General features: G+C 35.7%; 1 protein-coding gene across 7 annotated transcripts in view; it reads left to right on the plus strand.

The window, feature by feature from the left end:
• Positions 1 to 21,388, plus strand: part of Cdk14 (cyclin dependent kinase 14) — a 633,917-nt gene that overhangs the window by 294,292 nt on the left and 318,237 nt on the right. For all 7 annotated transcript variants that reach the window (XR_003847675.1, XR_003847674.1, XM_008822523.2 and 4 more), the window contains 2 exons: positions 2,719 to 2,781; positions 14,665 to 14,788. Coding sequence is in view for 5 of the 7 variants with exons in the window: in XM_008822523.2 (XP_008820745.1) it covers positions 2,719 to 2,781; positions 14,665 to 14,788 (187 nt within the window). In the remaining 2 variants the exon portion in view is untranslated. The remainder of the gene's footprint in view (positions 1 to 2,718; positions 2,782 to 14,664; positions 14,789 to 21,388) is intronic.

A 21,388-nucleotide genomic window follows, 5' to 3' on the forward strand; every position in this document is an offset into this window, starting at 1 on the left:
AATGAGGTTTAGGGAGGCCCGGCGCGGAGATCTGGGCTATAGACTTACCCCAAGAAGCCTGAGGATAGTAGTCGTTTTTCTCAGCTTTTATACCCTTAGCCCCTCCCCTGTAAGCTGCTATGGTCAACCAATTGGTTGGAAAAGGGAAGGGGAGTGGTTTCTTTGCACAGTGTGGGAAGGAATTGGGTCCATGGCTCGACATCACAGGGTCAGAGGAACATCCAGGTCACAAAAGTAAAACTGCTGCTTCTCTCTGTTAGTCATATCTCTAATTTAAATTTTGCTTTTTTTTGCCGTTTCTATGTATTGGTTTTTGAAATGAGTTAAAGTCTTTTGATAATTTTTCATTCTCCTTTTTAATTGATCAAATTATGCTTTAGAGTGTTGTGCTCTCTTGTTGGGCATGTAACTGTTGAGTGGATGTCTCTTGAATTTTGCTATGCTATATTTTATTTTGATACATGCCACACTTGGTATCAGCCACATTACTATAAGCCATATGGAACTCTTTTGTTGCTATTTATCTGCATACATATAAATAAGCATGTAATATGAAATATATTTATTTATTTTTGTACTTCCTGAGTTTGTTGTTATTGGTTTTAGTTTGTATTTAGGAATATCACGAGTTTTCTTTGTTTTGTAATTCAGAGAAAATGAACCAAAGAAACAAAATGCTTGCTTAAGAATTTACTCAGTGCCATACTAGAAGTACCTTAATCCCTTCCAGTGTCGTATACCCTTGGTCACTTGAGGGCCTTCTACAGGGCTCTATCTCTTTGAAATCTCAATGGTTTAATACTGCATACACGGATCTTTCATTGGAGAGGAACACTTAAACTATATCCTAACCATAGCAGCCACTATTATATGATGGATATACTTTTTGTGTATTATTTTGATTGCTCTTTGTGAAATGTTAAATCAATTGGGTATATCATTCTTGCTCTCATGGATCTTATTATACCATATATACATATACACATGTGCTATATATGTAGATATACATATATAATCTTATCAGGGGGTTTGAATTTGATTAGGATCTATTTTATTAAATGCACAGAAACTCAATAAAATGTACATAAAAAAAGAAGCAATCTAAAAAAAGCAGTTTCTCATACACAGTCCTATTTGTTCTTCAAAAAACAAGCAGTCTTATATACTTTGTTTCTTTCTTTCTGAGATGGCTATTACCCACCTTTGAAAGAATGAGGACATGAATAATAAACTCTCAGTTTTAGGTCCAAAATGAATTCCTCAGTTTCTAAATGCTTGAAATATAATTTTCATATAATTAGTTAGACAAAGACATGTGGAACTCGCTGTAATTACATTTTAGAGTTTTAATGAGCTTATTTTCTATATATATCACTTTCTACGTACATTTATGTCCTTTTCTCTTCCTGAACCACATAGACTATGTTTTCCAAAGTAAGCAGAATGAGCCAGCATGGTAGTTGACTTTCATGCTTAATACCCTGTGTGTAGTTCCAAATGAAAGGCAGTTTTATCAGAGAATATATATTTACTAGCTCTTCTATCCCATTTTATTTAGCTGTGTCTATCAAATGGCTCTCGTCTTTACCTTTTTGTTATGTCTTTCTCAGAACTGCTTTTTTCAGAGACCTTTCTGGGATGTGTAGATATTACATTACCCTTGCTTCTTGAGTAATCATTACACAGTACTGTTACAGTGACTTTCTTCCCTCTGCTGTGGTAACTGCCATGCCCAGTCTCTATTGGCCTCATTCTGTTCACTCTGAGTGACTAGCACAGAGCCTAGAGCATCATATGGGCTCAAGAAGTCAGAATGAAGGAATGGGGCTAAACTCTGCTGTGCATCCTCAGCAGTTACCATCTGGCATGCAGTAAAAATGCAATAACAGAATTTGAACTGTGGTCATGATGCTGTAGCAAGGTTCTTGAGTGTATTATACAACTTGTGTTTCTCAAATCATTCAAGCCTAATGACACAGAAACTTGTTCATTCGATTTTATGGAATTATTAAACATTTGTCTTATAAAATCTTATAGTGCCTTCTAGTAAGACAATTCTACCTGCCTTTTAAAAGTTATATGTAATTATATAAACAAAAATGAATTTTAAAAAGCGCTATTATTGGCATGTTAAACTTGCCATATTTTAAAAAATAACTACATGTTATCTGAGAGTTTTTCTCGTGTGTAACTGAATGTCTTAAGTTACCAGTTTGAAAATGTTTGTTAAATTATAAGGTGTATTTACTTAAATATAACCAGGAGTTTTTGAAATCTCAAAATTATTGATGTGAGTATAGATACGAAAATTTTAAATAAATACAATTAGTAATTTATCTAGCATAATAGATTTTGAGAGTTTTCATCTCATATAAAATAAATAATAAGAACTTAAATTCATACTTGAAAAACTTCTAATTGGATTTTTGTTAAGGGACAAGAATATGTGCAATGAAGAAAAAGTTGACACTTAACAAATTATAAACACCCATTCCTTTCCTACGGGGATGTTTAACGTAAAACCTAGAGGTAAAGATGATTCAATTATGGTTAAAAAATGGGATGTGGTGGAGCATGCTGTTGCATACACGAAAAAATACATCCACTTGTCTTGTATTTGCTTTGTTCAGAAGGAAATGATGACTTTGAAGTAGAAAAGTACCTATTCATCATTTTATAGCCAGAGGGATATTAATACATTCCCCTTCTCTTTTCTAGCACACTGATTTATGTCAGTACATGGACAAGCACCCTGGGGGACTCCATCCAGATAATGTGAAGGTAGGAAAAGGGATTATTAAGCCACGTGTTTTCATTCTTCCTATGAATTTTTAGAGTCTAAGTCTAATATTTCTACCATTATTTAATAGTTTTAAAAAATTTTGGTGTAAAAGAAGTATTATTAAATAGAACCAATCATTACTTTAGTTGGCAGAAATTATGTTTTAACATTAAATATTTTAGTATAAAAATATATAAATTTTATTGCTTGTTCTTCATGGAATATATTTGTCAACCATGACTGGGAGACTCCAGAATCCTTCTGTAACACCCTTTTTAGTAGAGGGAAGTCTGATGAGAAAGCATGAGATGTCTTCTATGTTGGCGTTGGCTAATAGTGACATTGAACATCTTTTCACATTTTCTGTCCATTTATAGTTTTACTTTGTAAACTGTCTCTTACAATGTATATTTTTTCACGTCTTTTTTTCTATTGTTCAATTTTCATAGGTGCTTTTAACACATGTAACAATAATGCAGGTTCTTATGGTGGCCATTTATGTTAAATAATTTAAAAATGAAGAACCTACACTGGGCGTGGTGGTGCATGCCTTTAGTCCCAGTCCTCTGGAGGCAGAGGCAGGTGGATCTTCGTGTGATGGAGGCCATCCTGTTGTACATAGTAAGTTCCAGGCCTGCTGGGACAAGGGAGACCCTGTGAAAAAAAAATATAGAAACTTATGTGGGCTCTGACCAAAAATTTCTAAAAATAGATAATTGGATCAATATGGCATTTATAGTCTATTTTTTCTTAATTTCTTTTTTCTTGTGCTTTTATTAACTAATTTTATAAATTTAAACCCTTTCATTTTTCTTATGCCAGCAACACAGAGCATTGGTCTGTTGTCACCCTGCATTTATGAAACAATAAACATCAGAGTCACTGAAATTAAGACATTTATTAAGGGACTTTTTGACTCTGTTCAGTGTTTATTTTTATATGCCACAAAATTAACTCATTAAATTACTATCATTAGCTTTGGTGTGACTTTATAAGTATGTGGTCCCTTAGGTTTATTGCAGTTTTCATAGTGAAGATAGTAGTGATACTTTCTCTGAAGTTAAGGAAACTAGAAAACAGATGCAGTTGTTATTTCCTTGCGTTCTGACATCTGAATTGCAGAGCATGGAAGCTGACAGCCTGTTTCCACTGGAGGCCACTCACCTAATTATATGTTGACTTGTTCTCACTGTTCACTAAGAGATAAGTCACTCCTCCAGGGTTAGATTTAGGATCTACACTGCAGGTGACATGATCTCGAAGGTGACTTATTATGACACAGTGACAGATGTCCCATTGGCATTTCTGTTTGATGAATTAACATATTTTATTCATGTGAGGATATTTATGGTTACTTAAATCTATGAATACAAAATGAAGAATATAAGAATAATATTTACTAAATTAACAGCTGTTCATAATGCTATGCTAGATATTAAAAGAAGACCCATTTGAGCTGAATAAGATACTGTGATAGTTCTACATAAACTCAAGGATATCTAACAACCAGGTGAGATGTTATTATTTTTAGGAGAGTTATGTCTTGGGCCACCAGGATGGTTTATGGGGTAAAACTGAGTGACCTCCATTTGGTTCTCAGATCCCTTGGTAGAAGGAGAATATTTACTCCTGAAAACTGTCCTTCATACACATGTGTGCCATGGTATACATGTGCTCACGTTTATATATACATCTCATACAGACAAAAACAACAATAATAACAATAAATAAAAATTTAAAAACATTTTTAAAAGAGCATGTCCTTTTATCTAATGTTCTGTGTTTGACTAAATACCTCACAGATCATCAAATAAAATATAATAAATACTCAGTATTTTTATGGTGAAAGGAAGAAAAATGGGTTGGAAAAGCAACTGCTGGCTCAGTGGTTGATAGCACTGGCTACTCTTGCAGAGGACCTGGGTTCAATTCTCAGCACCCACATGGTGGATAACCACCCTCTGTAGCCCTCTTCTGACCTCCATGGGCATTGCATGACATGAGTGCACCTACCTACATGCAAGCAATACACTCAAAATAAAATTTAAAAAATAAATAAAATATTTTTAAAAAGAAAAGCAAATGATAATGATTGCAGATTTGTGAATTTGAATTATAAAGTTTCTTCAGTGTGCAGCTTGAAAAGATGTAGAAACATTTTAATCATTCATCTTAAATTTAATGAATGTATATATTTTCTTAGTTTTAATTTCACATATTCTTGCTTATTATTTTAAAATGTCCATGTTAGACTGGTGAGATGGCTCAGCAGGTAAAAGCACTTGCTGCCAATCCTGAGGATCTGTGTTCAGTATTCGGGACCCACATGATGGAAGGAGAGAACCAACTCTCTCAAGTTCTACACATGGGTTGTGTCATGCATGCTCCCCCACAAAAATAAATAATATAAAAATCAGGAGTCAGTGTCATGTAGTTATGAATTGAGGACATTGTTCTTTAGTGTGACTTGGGCAGAATTTCAAGTATCACAAAAGTATCAGTGAGAGAATAGAAAGAAGACCCTAGAAACTGGAGCATCGCAGCTCCCCATTTCACAGGAACATCTGAAGCACTGAAAGTTAATTTGGTACTAATTTCTATTAAAACACTTACCAAAGTTTTATTATTTTTGTTGAATGTTCCTTAGAAATGCTAGAATAGACTTACAATAAAATAAGTCAATGTTAACTACATTTCCCAAACTATTTTAATTGACTGCTGAATGTGTCTGTTACCAATGTGGCAATCTAAAATAAATGTTAACTTTTAATAGTTCATTTCTAAGTATTATATAAAATTTTGACAAATGAGTAATTCCAGCAGTTAATTACTTAGAGGGTAATTTAAGACCTGAGCCAAAGGCCTGAAGACATTGGCCTTATTTTAAATATTTATGATGATTAAAGGCATAGCAACCAATTTCTACAACAGAGAAATTGGCATTTTGGAAACTCTTTAGGTTTTTTTCCTTCAGAGTAGATATTTTTCCCGATTTTGAATACTGTTTACTTCAAATTATATTTGAATATGGCTATCACAGTTTAGTTGCATACAAAACATTTGCAATTTTATAATTATTAGTGAGTTGCAGATTAACTATTAAATTTTTAAGTGACTGAGCCAGTCTGCTCATCTTTATTCAGGTTTCATATATTTTTAAATTGATAAGCATAAGAGACTGAAAATCAAGGTTCATGAAAAAAAGAAAAGATTAATTGATGCTCTCTCCAGCTGATATCCTGAGATGAAGATACTCACATCTTCACATCTTACTATCATGATGAGATTGTACCTTCCTGTGTGTTTATGTAATCTAGGTCCATTTCCATGGTATAATGACTTTTCTAGAAGGTTGTCTGCGAAATCACATTTGCCATTAATAAAAAAATAATTGAAAATGACTAAAGTAATTTTGAACTCTTTTATTCTCTGAATTATCTGAAATCTGGTTGGCATAGAATTGATTTTTGTTCTTCATTCCAGTAGGTATACTAATTAAAGTGATATGATGTTTGTTATGGTTGGAAAGTTGCTATTCTTCTTTCATAGTCTAGAGAACAGGCAGGTGTGTAACAGATAGAATAATGTTATGCCAAATTAAGATTGTCTTATACAGATGGCACTGAGAATTGATTTCTAAATGAGACTTTCTAATGTTCAGATAGAAAATCAAATGACAGCAGATTTTGTCCATATTCTTCACTAGAGCTCTCATTTAGCGAGTAATGATATACTCATATGCATTACTAGAAATATTACAAAGCTTTTTGTAATTTTGTATCTTAGGAACTATAATTATTTCATGAGATCATTAAAGAGTGTTTTAAAATATTCAGTGTCCAACCTTGGTCCTGCCTAGGATTCTTCTGAATGTTTTTGTCCTATTGTTGTTATATGAGACTAGTATTCCATATATAGAGATTGGAAGATTAGCGGTAAAATTAAAATGAAATTCTGCATATCAGTTTACGTTGCATTAGATATTAAAGGAGGAGCTAAGAGGTGAACTTTATAAGTAAAATATAGAGTTAATATTCATTGGCATCATTTGCTGATACGCTTATTAATAACTTGGTTCTGACAGGAATCAAAGTGAGGTAATTAAATAACACACTCTTTCTGTAAATGTTAAAACTATAGTTTAAAGAATGATAAAATACAATCACTTGAAGGTATAATATATGTAGTTGTAAGGCAGAAGCATCCAACTGGGAGTATCCACTGGGATCAAGCGAAACATCATCCTGGGATTCAGACTTTAAGACAGCTTTTCTGTCTCCATTCAAAGATAGATTTCCACAGTGCTCTTTTCTATGCATGTTTACCAAGACAGACATGAAACCCCACGAGGGAAATCAGCCCATGGAATAGAGTTGCATGCTCTATCCAGGACTTTTCTGATTGTCTTGGCTAGGCATAGATTTCAAGTGGCTTGCCAGGAAAACCCAAAGGTATTTTCTCATCATTGTTGTAAATCCCTATTACCTCATTTTCCTCTGAGGATGTTGAGAACAGTGTGTTGATCAGAAGTATCTAAATTCACAAGTCTTTATTACATTTTACTTGGAGTTAATGTTCTCTTTATCGTAGCTTGCTTTGACTACTTTTCTTCAAGACTTTAAGACTCGAGATTCATTATCTTTGTCAGATTTTCAGCCTATCTCTCTCTTATGTTAAAACTCTTATATTAGCTTTCATAGTTCATATTAAGATACAGATATTTTATGCTGATTTAATATCTTAAGATGTTATTCTAGGCACTAAAGCCATTGAAATAAAAATACTTGTTCATTTTCATTGTGTGAGACCCAAATGGCCCTGTTTGGGGAGTGTAGGATGCATTCCCTGAAAAAGTTGGCTAGAAAGAATTGCTACCTCTTCTTCTACCAATTTGTAGTCCATGGTGGTTCTGTGCAGCTGAAAAAGCATTGTCAGTTCAGTTAATTGTATCTTTCTGACAGAAACTTGGCAGTGAGGAAAGAAAATAATATTTATTTATATTTCTTTGAATAATTCTTTTAGTTTTTATCTGAAAAAATGATTTTGAGCAACTATTAAACGTGCCAGCTAAAATTTAACTGAGTTTCTAATTAGCTAGGAATATTAAGTTGGGGCTGATCAGCCTCTTCATTAAACAACAGAATCCTTGACTTCCTGCATTTTTCATCATACATACAAATCCGAGTAAGTTCTAGAAACCTACTTATTCTACCAGCTCTGCTTTCACAGAGCTTTTTAGAGCACAGATCTATGTTATAAACCCCATTTGATTTCCTGCAAGTCCCCCGGTTCTAGATCTGGAGCCTTCAGTCTGCTTACTGGGTACCTCCATTCTGGATCAGCTCCTTGCTTTATGGCCACCATTGCATTCGGGTGGGAAGATGGTGGGATGGAAGACAACTGATTTGAAGAATGCAAGGATCAAAGAAACTAAAAGCAGTTATTTCTACAATTCCTGTGTACCAGGAATTCTCATTTTTTGAATTATTCCTCTTGATAAACTATCATCCTTAGGAAAAACATAATGTTCTATGATCTTAGAAGTATATGTTAATTGTTATATTATCTAGGAGTTCTAAAAAAAAGTAAGGCCTTAAGGGACTCTAACAAAAGCAAAAAGTAAAGTGATAGAACTCAAAGGGGGTAGAAAAATGACATATTCCTTCTACTATGAAGATTTTGCAAGAGTTGGGTACAGATGAAGTGCATTGAGAAAAGTGCACTGTTGCGCAAAGTGACACATCAGTGAATAACTAGTGAATTTGATGTTGAATAGTTTAAATTTTCTGTCTTCTACAGGCAATCAGTGGATGCTGAGGAAGGGAGAATCCAGCCTCTCTGTCTCCTTTATTATATTTGTATAATTTTCTTGGTGTTATTTAAAGGTCCTATACATCAGCCATAGAGAGATGGCTCAGAGATTAAGAGCACTGACCTGTCTTGTAGAGGACCTGGATTCGATTCCCATCACCCACATGACCACTAACAACCATCTGTCACTTGAGTTCTAGGGGATCTGATAACCCTCTTCTGACCTCTGTAGGCATGGCAGACATGGTTGCACCTATCTACATGCGGCCAATACGTGTACACATAAAATTAAAAATTCTTAAAAATAAAAGTTTTTTTTAAAGTCCTATACATCAAATTGCAGTAATGCTTTGTAAAGTGAAAATGATTTGGATGTATATTGGGTGTATTAAAGATCATGATTTCATATTTTAAGACTTAATTAAATAGAATGAGTCATGATGAATCATTTTGTGGCTTTTAAGAATTAAGGAAATAGCATTGCAAGAAAACTGTTACCTGACATATATTGTAGAATATTTTGACCTTCATTAGATGTTTTGAGGACTCATTGTTTCTAATTATCTTTTCTAAACTGATGGATATATGAATGGCACCTAATCATGTACTTATGGAGCCTCTTCCATTTTTGTTATTCATAAGATTTTGAAATGATATAAATTTATGATCTAAGTGGCTGTTTAAGGCCCTTCTAAGATTCAGCCAGTCCTTCTCAAGATGAGAAACCTAAGATACAGAGATATTAAACAGCCTCCAACAAAGTATGACAACAAAATAGATTAGCTGTCCTTTGGGGAAATTATTGGCATGCCATATATGCAGCATTGCCAATAGCCCTTACTACTAATCTAACACCATCCCTAAGAGACTCTACCCTAGACATTCCACAAAGAAAGTTGTTCGTGCTTGAAATCTGTAAAATGTTCACTGTGCTTCTTCTCATATTAAGAGGAAGAATATTAAAGAATCCTTGCATTTCTGACCCTTCCTGGAACCTAATGACTCTAGAAAGTGAGAGAGAGCATCCTTTAACTGGTAGGAGGGTTTGCTTATAAAGCATAATACTCTCTGAAATTCTTCTGCACAATAAATACAACATATCATGTCCGATAATGTGTACCTTTACACCTAACTGAAAGTTAGGATAAAATCCCTGATCTATTTTTTTTAACTTCTAAAACTTGTTTGAAGATTTTAAAGGAATAGATGAAGTAGTAAAGGATGTTCCCACTGCCGTGGCACTGAGTGTGGACCGCTTCCTGCAGAGAATGACAAGACAACACAGCTAGAGACACATCTGCTGCTGAAACAAGTGTCCCCACTCAGCACATCATTGCCTCTTAAGGCCTGCTCATTGGGTTTTTATTAACAGAAATTGAGCTTACTCGCACTAGAGTACATATGTTCAGAGATCATGCTGATAGATAATTGAGGGATTTTTTCATAAAGATTGAGCAGAATATCCAGGGTTGATAGTGTTTTGGGGAAGACCTTGTGCCCACTGCAGTAGAAGAGAGAAAGATAATTCCAAATATAATTTACCAACTTGATAATTCCAAATATAATTTACCAACTTTGTTACATGACACTACTTTCTGCTATATTATTTATTTCTAGGAAGTTTTTAAATAGAAAATAATGGAAATTCAAGAACCATAGAGATCATTGTATGCTAATTGAGGCTTTTACAAAGTTGAGTTCATTTAATAATGAAAGCACATTGATTATTTAGGTATCTGACTGTACTTAGCCATGCATGCAGTAAGCATGAGCCTCATTTAAAATAATGAGATGTGATACAGAGCTTATGAGAACTGTGTGAGAGTAATGACTCTGAGTAAACTTGTTCTGGTTTTCCATTTGTTTATAAGAAAAGGATAAATATGGAATTGTAGGATGAAAAGGCTAAATAATATATGTAAAAGTGCTTGGAGTGATCTTTAAATTTAAGCTCCCCCATTAAACTAGTATTAGCCTCCCTTCTTAATTTTTTATTACTTGAAGCTCCACTGATGTTTGCTAAGTTTTTATAGCAGAGCTGATTCTTCCTCTCTGCCTGTGTGGAATATTCTGGTGGTCCTTTTCTTCTCAATGACCTCTCGTTTTTTTGTAGAAGGTCAGGTAATAGCTTGGTTGTGTCATCGTTATATGCAACAACCAAGAGAATTTGCTTTTTCAGAAATTTTAATGGATTATGTATTTGCATTTGCTTGTTTGTCTTGAAGAAGAAATTCTGAAGAATTGAGACCCCTACATATTCCCACAAAGTAGCATGTGGGGCATTCTGCCTAACTCAGTGAGGTGCTGAGTCCTTAGTGTCTCTCACCCTGTTTACCAGTGCACAGAATGTTAGTCACATTAAGAAGTTATTTGTAAAAACATCTAGTTTTCCAACTGTTTCAATTAAGCCTTTCTTTTCCTTTTCTGTTTCTTTCCTCTGTCCTCTTGTCTCCTTCCCTGGCCCTTCCAATCCTTTCTCCCTCCCCTTTCCTCTTTCTCCCTTCCTACTTTTCCTTCACCCCTCCTCTCCAGACCCCCTTTCTCTCTCTCCCTTTCACCTCTCCACTTTCCCTGTTTCTCTTCCTTCCTTTCCCTATTCCTTCTTCCCGTCCTCTCTCCTTTTCTTCCCTCCTTTCCCTTTCCCCCGCTTCCTTTCTTTTCTTTGTAAAGTCTCATTATATATCTTAGGCAAGCCCAGAGCTTGCAATCCTCCTGCCTCAGCCTCCTGAGTACTGGGATTACAGATGTGCACCATCACCACAACCAGCTTCAGTGAACTTTTCTAATTGCCACCCGTTACTTTTATGACAGTGTGTTGGTAGTTTCTAGTTTTGTATATTATCTTCTTTGGTTTATTCTTTTTCCTTTTGAATTTATGTTATACCTGTGACCTTGGTCTCTTAAAGTTTCCCTTCAGAATAACAAGGGATTTATCACATCATCATTTCAATTTCTGTGTCCAAAGATCACTTAGCTTAGCACAGTGTCCTTTTATGTATAATGAATTCCATTTCAAATGACAAATTTCTTGATTCCTCTCACAGGCTAATCTTCATATGATAGTAGAACCAGTTCTACTTTCTTGTTGCTAGTTCTTTCCTAGTATCTTCTGGGTGCTCAGTGTTTATCATATAGTGAAGATCTCTTAAGTGTCAGTGATCTGTTTGTGTAAATGTCGTACCGAACATAAAGCCAGGCATGGTGATACATGCCTTTAATCCCAGCACTCAGGAGGCAGAGGGAGGAGAATCTCTATGAGATTGAGACCAGCCTAATCTATACAATGAGTTCCAGGAGACCTGGGGTACAGGGAGAACCTGTATTAAAAACAAAACAAACAACAAAACTATCATACCAAATGTACTGTGAGTTCCTAGAATCTAGGGAACCATGTCTTCTGTCCATTTTTGTATAACAGAACCTAGCTGTAAATTTGCTGTGTATAGATTTCCTCTGTCTTGACGTTATACATTTTGGGGACTTGTTTGCCATGTTTGAGGCTTTTGTTCATTTAAAACTGGAGAGTATAGTCTCATCCTTCCCTAATAATAGGTTTTCCTAATCTCTTTAAATAAGGTATCCTTGTGGATTAGCATAAGGATTATGTATTTTCACTAATTGTTGCGGGTATTAAAAGAAGAATCCTTTGGTGCTTTTGAGTCTACTTTCTTCTGCCTTTAGCTGTTAGGAAATCCTAGAATGGGATTCTCTATGACTTTTTAAAATCTGCTTCTATTCAGATGTCTCTAAATTTATTCAGTAATCCCATTACTGGTATAGAAGTGCCAACTGTATATCCAGTTTCTAACAAGGGGTAAGGCATACAGTGTGGGGGAGGTTGTTAAATACTGTACTGTGTTAGATGCATGCAGAATGTACACTGGGGGCAGAGAGGAGGAGCATCTCACCCAGACAAGTGGGAGTGAGAGGGAGGGTCTGAGGAGGACAGGGATGGTACCAGGGAGGAAGGGATTTCTGAGAAGAGACCTAAGTAGTAGATGGCAATGAATAGGCAATGGTGAGAGTTGTCTTTTCTGGCAAAGAAACAGGGACCAAGGTACAAATTTGAAGATCAACATGCCTGTACTCACAGGTGGGTACAAGATTTCTTAGAGCCAGGGAATGTGGACTGATAGTGACTGAGCACCCAGCTGAAATTAGAGGTCAGTTCAGTGGGCTCAGAGGCCATGTTCTTAGATGCCCATATTTTATTCCATCAGTTTGAGGAAACAGCTTATATGTCAGCACAGTGCCTACATGTGTTGATTCTTGTCTATAATTTCTATACTAGGTTAGTTAAAGGTGTCAGCTTTGTACTCAAACAATCTGGGTTTCAGTCCTGGCTTTTGAACTTAATTGCAGAGAAATCATTAGAAACTACACTCTTTCTTCATCACTATTGTAGAGATAATAATAGGATCTACTTTGTAACACCTGCCATAGGGTTAAATGAGGTGGTATTCTATAATGCATAGAAAAGCAGCTTGCATCTACAGTGTCTTACATCCTTAAGTTGAAAGCATTTTCATGAGTAGGAAGACAATGGATTCTCAGTCTCTTTTTTTCCTAAAGAACAGCTAGCATCTTGTACAGTGCCCAAGTATTTTGTACTAAAATGTTTATTCTTGAAATTTAATTTGTTATATGGTCTACATGCATGTTTGTCTTAAAGATTTTCAAAATATGACATGTTTTGATTTGGCCACTTTTCTTCCTTCTAAACTGAAGAAGTAGGGATTTTCATAGAAATTAGAAACCTTAAGCTCCAGGGAACAGAGACATTAGAACTGAGGAATGAGACTAATGCTTATCAAGTTTTCCCATCTTCTATACAAGAAGAGCGGAGGGTCTGAAGAGATGTTTGCTTCCCAAAGTCTTTAAGCCTGTATTTCAGCCTAGACTAACTGAGAACAGGCATACCCTTTGGGTTATTTATACTCTGGAAATAGTGATCCCAGACCTTTTCTGAGCCATGCACATTATCACATACAAAGATTTTTAGATGAATTAATCATACTGTTTTTTCAAGATATCATCTCAGTAGAAACTTGTGCTTGAATTTCATAGTCCTTATTAGTTGGAACATTTCAGAAATACCAGCTCCCAAGGCTCTCAAGGAGTTGCTAAATCTTTTCCACTTGAATAATCCAGAATTGTTAGACCATCAGTCTTTTAACTCATGTAAAGTTTTCTTGAAACTCCCTTTTGTCACTAACCGGTTATACAGAGCAAGAATGTTGGTGGCACATAAATGTAAAAACACATTTGCTTTTATTTTTGTTTATTTTATGATTGATTGTTTAAAGGCTAGATCAGTTAGAGTGATTTTAGCAAGCAAATTGTTTGAAACTAATCTCTTTTACAAGAAGGAATTTGGAATGTTATCAAAATACAATGTTTGATATAAAACTTCAAAGAGAAGGCCATTTGTCATTTCTTAAATTAATTGTCACAGAAAAATTATTGCTCTTGAATCTTTAATGCCTCTATTTTCTGTTTCCTGTCCATTTAGGCTAGGTCAGCTCTGCAGTTAGTGAAGGTGCAAGTCTGTGTTCAGGCAGTAATCTCTATGGCCATATGTGCAAAGGCAGTATGATCACAATTTATTATTAATCATCCATGTGGCGATTAATTATTTCAAATCATCTTTCTCTTCCTAAAATGTGGGAATGGGTGAATTCATGGATGCCATCTTAAGAAATTGAATAAATATAAGCATTTATATTTAAATTTTTATATCTTTAGTAGTGCTATAGGCAGCTTTTCTCTCTCAGATCCCATTATAGGCTAAAGAAATCAATACTATAAACACTTGATATTTTGCTCATTAAGGAATGCAAATTATAGATCTGTCTGACTGAGCAAGTATCTGAATTGACAAAATTAATTTTTAGTAATTTTCAGATTTGCTTTTTGCTGAATTAGGGGTTTGTGCGCTAGTATTGCACATCCTGTTTAATAATTTAATAGGACATTTAGTGATGGTTACCCATTTTCACAAAATGTAATTGTACGTATAAACTTACATTTATCTGGATTCAGATTTTAACTTTCGTCTTCGTATTTTTCAGTTGTTTTTATTTCAGTTGCTGCGAGGGCTGTCTTACATCCACCAGCGGTATATTCTGCACAGAGACCTGAAACCACAGAACCTTCTGATCAGTGACACGGGGGAGTTAAAGCTGGCAGATTTCGGTAAGAAAGCAGTTAATTACCAGTCTGTTTGTCACACTGTGAGAATGCCAGGCAGACGGTGGAGCTGCCTTTGTGTAGAGGCACTTCTTCTGTTATCAGAGATCATGGTAAAAATTTTCTGAAGCAAAGAATTTTTCTGTCTTTTGAAAAATAACATAGAATGTTATGGTTGGTTGGTGGATTTTTATAAAATTTAGGCTGCTTATTAGTCTGATTTAAATAATCACAAGCACAAAATAGATCTGAACACGTTATCAAAGAAAGAGTCAATAAAAATTTGTGCATAGAATAGGCACAGAAAATCTTTTTTGTTTAGTTTTTATTTTGAAAATGTCAAGTAGAACCACCCAAACTAAAAAAGCATAAGTATTTTATTAAACTCGAAGAAACGTAAAGGGAAATCTTGGTACCATTTTTGGGTATTATGGGCTGTCCAGTGTTCCAAAGTATATGTTATCCTATGAACATGATAATGCAGGAATCTAGACACAGTGTAATCCTACCAGAATTGACTGCTCTTTCAAGTATTCCTCGTAACATTATAAATGGGGGCACTTAATTTAAATTCCATTTCCTAGAGCAGGTTTATAATACGTTGTTCTTGGCAATTTTAAGCATGGCCTTTGAGAACTTTGAGCATCCACAGGAGGAAAACTCGGAGCGCCTTCCTTGCTGCCCCTTTCCTGATCAAGGCTGGGGTTTCTGCTCTTGAGACATGCTGTTCCACCAGAGCTTTTGTTTAGAGGATTCTCAGCACTGGGAGATGACACTGGATGGCAGCATGATGAGTTGACATTGTACTGCCTCAATTATTTTTTAATACATATTCATATTAGGTATTTGTTCCATTAAAAATGGAATGAAAATATTACCCTTGGGATGTAACAGTGCCTCAAGTGGAGACATGGTCTTTGAGGATAATGGTTATCTTTCTCCCTTCTAACCCTTAATAAGTAAAAGAGGGAAGGGAGTGGTTATCATTTCAAGGTTAATAAATTGTTGTATGTCCTAGAATGTATTTACTCTGTTGGGTTTTGTGTATTCTTTCCTTCCAAAAAGGAAATGAAGCAAAAGTTAGCATGATTAGTGGTGTGTTGCAAAACATTGCTGTTTGCCAGCGACTTTGATGAAAATATGAAACTCTGCATGTGTTTGTGTGCATATGTTGCTTATTGTCAGATTTGGCATCAAGATTATATGAGGTCGATAGATGCAAAGTCTGTTTTATAGGATAGAAAATAAATAATGAGAAGAAGGGTGAGTGGAGGAGAGAAGATCTGCAGCACTTCAAATTCAAGATTATTAAGTTCACAGTGAATGAGTATATTTTGTAGTTTGTCACTATCAGTAACTTTAAAAAAGATTTGCAGTGATTTTCCCATGATCTGCCAATATAGGATATTTGTTCAAATACTTTATTTTGATAAACATTTAATTTTATTAAGCATGTTTTAAAGTGTTGTATTTACTATGTCTGTAAATGTATGCTATAGAGATGATTCTTCTGTATAAGTAAAAATATATTAGGATTGTATATAGGTGCTTTGCAACTGTTTTTTAAATATTAAGGCGCTATTTTTATTATTATAGCAAGGTATGTTCATCTTAGACGATTCTCATAAATCTTTAAAACTTATAGTTTCTGTCAGATTCAGGAAAAAATTTAGATGAAAAATTTAAAAACAAAATGTTTATTTTTTAGAAAAGTAGAGAATTTCAGAAGCATGAATTACTCAGAAATGACATCTGTTAACATTTTGCTGTGTTTTTCCCAGTGTCTTCCTTCTTCCCCTTTCTTGAATTTCTTGCTTAACCTACCCATTCCATATCCTTGAAAAGACATGCTGGCTTGTAATAATTTTTCTTATAAGAGTATGTCCTTACCATTTATTCATGTCACGAAGCATGACAGAATCATTTGTAAGAGCTTAGATTTTTCCATTATTTGCTAAAATCTCATCCCTGTTCAATCCTTTATCAAGAATGTTTTATTTTTTCTAATTAGCCATAATTATGCACACTCTTACATTGAAACTCTCTGCGTAAACACTGTATGCACTGGAAGTACAGTAGTGAGTGTTTCAAAAGCTGTTGGCTCTTCGGTCCAGACTGCTCTGCGGAGGATTGCCCTCTATCTTAGTGTCATAGACGATTGCCTAGCTAGGAACTAGCAGTTAGCATACACCCTGTTCATCGAGTGTAATGAGCAAGACTCAGTCACCAATTGACGATTTCCCCCAATTAATTGTACATTATTTTTGTCTTTTAATTTAAGACATGCAATTAACTGTGATTTAGTGTGTTTGAGCACGTGTGTGTATTCGAGATGAAGGAAGCTCATTGGAAACTGTGGAGAAGCTAAATAGTCAGAACAAGACAGTTCCAGGCAGCAGAACAATTAGACACCAGGCCTTAATTCAGAATTTGACATATGAAGAGCTTTGGAAACATTTTCTTTGTCTTACCTTTCTGTTTTGTGTGAACAATACCATAAAAGTTTGAATAAAAGAGACAGATGGAGTCTTTATTCCCTGTATTGTAAGCACTACTTTTCTATTAAAAAAATACTGTAGGGTAAAAGCACTGAAATTTATGAGGTTTATTCTGTGTACTGTGTGCTTAGAAATTCTTTTTCTTCATTGTTTCCTCGGCTAGGTAAATTATAGTAAGAACCCATCTTTTTTTTTGTAAAATATTTTATTATTTTTATTTTATGAGTTTGAGTGTATTGCCTGCATGTATGTAAGTACACTTGTGTCATGCGATGCCTGCAGAGATCAGAAGAGGGCATTGGGTCCCCTGAAACTGGAGTTACAGGTGGTTGTTAGCCACCGTATGGGTAACATGTTGGTTTTCTAACCTGCATCATCTGCAGGAACAGTCAGTGCTCTTAACTGCTGAGTCATCTCTTCAGCCCCCACCAACCCATCTTTTTCTTCTGTCTTTTTGAAGCAGGGTCTCCCTATAGCCCCAGCTGTACTCACAGAGATCCACCTGCCTCTGCTTCCCAAGTGCTGGGATGACAGGCTTGCGCCACCATGCCCGGCTATCAACCCATCTTTTTGAGAGAAACATAATACTCAGATTACAGCCTTGCCCTCAAGCTGGGAACTTGATCTGTATCATTTAACCTGAGGTGGCCTAATGTCTTCATTTTTATACAGATAGGCATTTTACTTTAGAGCTGCCTAATTCTTTAGTAAAATATTGATCATTATACATATATATGCTCTATCTGTGTGTATATAGACCCTCTACAGGTATGATACCTATGCTATGTGTATAGATCACACTAATGCAAAAGATACAGCTCATAATTTAAAAACCACTTTTTCAGGAATGGAGAGATGGATCAGCTACTCTTCCAGAGGATGTGAGTTCCTAGCACCCACATATGGTGGCTCACAACTGCTTGTAACTTCAGATCCAGGGGATCTGAGACCTTTGTCCTCCACAGGCACCCACACTTGCATGCATACACACACACATGCACACACACACACACACACACACACACACACAAATAAATATTGAAAATGAACGCTTTTTCATTTGACTAATTCAGTAGTAATAGGTGGGCTCATCTTTAATACTTGGCAGATTTTACCTTCTCTAACATAAACTAGATAGTACATTTACAGATTCTTCATCTCTGAACAGAATGAACTTCTAAATTCTAGGGGGTTGAAATGCTGTGACTTTTTTGTTGTTGTTGTTGTTTTCTTTTTTTATATATAATTTATCTAATAACCCTATAATTAGAAGAAGCATTTCATTACAACAGCATTGATATACTCAATAACAATTTCCAGAGCTAAGATGCATGTCTTTCAAAATTGGCTGTAAATTTTTAGGTTTACAGTTGAATTAATACAGTTATACAATATTGTACTCCGTATAAACCCTATAAGACATAAAATTAAATGAGGTTTTAAACTTTAAAAAAGATCTCCATTTCATTATTAAAATACACAGTTTCATACAGAAAAATTCACATTTAATACAATTGACACTAAGATGCAATGCATTTATAATCTCTATATATCTGATTATTACTAGTCACAGTCGGTTACATTCTGAGCTCCTTGGCATCTGAGCATGGATATAAAGTCATCATGTAGCTTTCAATGGTAATGTTTTTCACATCTACTAATTATTAAGGAGCAAATTTTTATGCTTTGAAGAATTATTTTTTATTTATTTATTTATACACCCACTTCCCAGGTGGCATCTTCCCATAGCCTCCCTCCGCCGACCAGAGCCCTTACACTCTGATATCCCTGCTACTGTCTGCTGTGTTGTTGGCACCCCCAGCCACTCCCCACTACTTGCCCTTCTGGTGAATCTAGTCAGCCTGTCAGAGGTCTTTGTTTTAGGAGGGTCAGCTGTTCCTCATCTAGCGGTAATCAGTTGTCAATATTCCTTTGGATGAGATTGGGGTCTGCTGTTCAATTTCCCAGTTCTCTGCTGGGTTACTATCTGGGAATCCCTTTGGCCACCCTGGCCAACAGCTCAAAAGAAGGTATCGCCTGTCTGGCATTGTTGCTTGTTATGTAGCCTTTAGTTATACATATGGACTCTTATGAAATTATGTTGGCCTATTTAATCTTTGGTTATATTTTCCCTTTGGGTGTTTAAGGCCATACAGTTGGTCCAGATAAACCGATTTATTTTTACTCTTGAGGTCATTTGAGGATGTGTTCCTCAGGGGTCACATGGGCTTGGGAAGAGCCCCTGGCTCCTTTCTTTTATCAGTTCCACCCATGTGAAGATAAGTCAAAGGTCCTGCTTGACCATGGTTGGCTTCGCTTGGAAGCATGGAGGAAATGATTCCTCTGTGTTGACCCTCCTCTTTGTAGACTGGACACTGGTTCAAGTCCATTTTGTGGGGTCTCCATGCCCCCCTGAACAAGAGGGCAGGTGACCCACCACATTTACAGGACATTTTGAGAGATGTTCCATTGTTCTCTGGAACTTGAAGGGTAAGGGGCTGTCCCTCTGACCAAATTATTATAGGCCTCAAAGTATGTCTGTTAAACACCCAAGAAGGTTAGTTCCACCCGTCTGGTATTTTTAATTACTGTGTGTCATATCGATAAAACTTGGGCAAAGACCAGTTGTTCTCAGATAAACATTACCTACCTAGACATATGTTTCTTGATCTGCTATGTATAATTTGTCAGTAGGTTGCAGGAGTAATATGGTTCCCTCTGGTTTTCAAAACTAGCTGGGCATTGTTTATCTCTTGCATTGTCTCACCTCTCCATCATGGTTTTCCCACTTAAGGTGCCCCCATTTCTTCCCTTTCTCCCTTACTAATACCCTTCTCCTATGGTCCTGCCTCTCTTGAGCTCTTTCTTTCCCTTTATCCCCTAGGTTCCTTGTATACTCTTCCCTCCCCCCTCCCTTAAACTAACCCATGATCAAGTTGGCTTTATCCCAAAGATGCAGGGATGGTTCAATATACAGAAGTCAATAAACGTCCTAAATCATATAAATGGGCTCAAAGACAAGAATCACATGGTCATCTCAATAGATGCAGAGAAGGCGTTTGACAAAATTCAACATGCATTTATGTTTAAAGACCTAGAGAGAATTGGAATGGAGGGAACATACCTCAACATAATTAAAGCCATATATAACAAACCCACAGCCAACATCATTCTCAATGGAGAAACACTGGAAGCATTCCCAATGAAATCAGTAACCAGACAAGGCTGCCCACTATCCCCACTTCTCCTTTACATAGTACTTGAAACTCTTGCAAGAGCAATAAGACAAGAGAAGGAAATTAAAGGAGTAATAATTGGAAAAGAAGAGCTCAAATTATCCGAAATTAAAGGAGTAATAATTGGAAAAGGAGAGCTCAAATTATCCCTCTTTGCAGATGATATGATATTATACCTAAAGGACGCCAAACATTCCACACGCAAACTCCTAGAAATTATTAACACATTCAGTAAAGTGGCAGGTTACAAAATTAACCTACAAAAGTCTATAGCCTTTCTATGACAAGCAGTCAGAGAAAGAGCACAGGGAAACCCTCCCATTCACTATAGCCACAAAAAAAAAATAAAATAAAATATCTTGGAATAAACCTGACCAAAGACATTAAAGAGCTTTACAAGGAAAATTTTAACTCTTTAAAGAAAGAAATTGAGGAAGACATCAGAAGATGGAAGGACCTCCCATGCTCATGGATTTGAAGAATTAATATTATGAAAATGACCATCCTACCAAAAGTCATGTAGAGATTCAACACAATGCCAATCAAAATCCCTATGACATTTTTCACAGAATTGGAAAAAACTATCCCAAGATTCATATGGAAGCACAAAAGACCTCGGATAGTCAAAACAACCCTGAGCACTAAGAGCAATGCCGGGGGAATTACTACACCAGATTTCAAGCTGCATTACAGAGCTATAGTCATAAAGACAACATGGTACTGGCACAAAAATAGACCCATAGACCAGTCGAACAAAGTTGAAGACCCAAATATGAGTAAGTGCAATTTTAGCCACCTGATATTTGACAAAGGGGCCAAGAACATTAACTGGAGGAAAGACAGCATGTTTAGCAAATGGTGCTGGCAAAACT

The sequence above is a fragment of the Nannospalax galili genome, unplaced genomic scaffold (genome assembly GCF_000622305.1).
Source record: "Nannospalax galili isolate Female #2095 unplaced genomic scaffold, S.galili_v1.0 scaffold85, whole genome shotgun sequence".
Taxonomy (NCBI): domain Eukaryota; kingdom Metazoa; phylum Chordata; class Mammalia; order Rodentia; family Spalacidae; genus Nannospalax; species Nannospalax galili.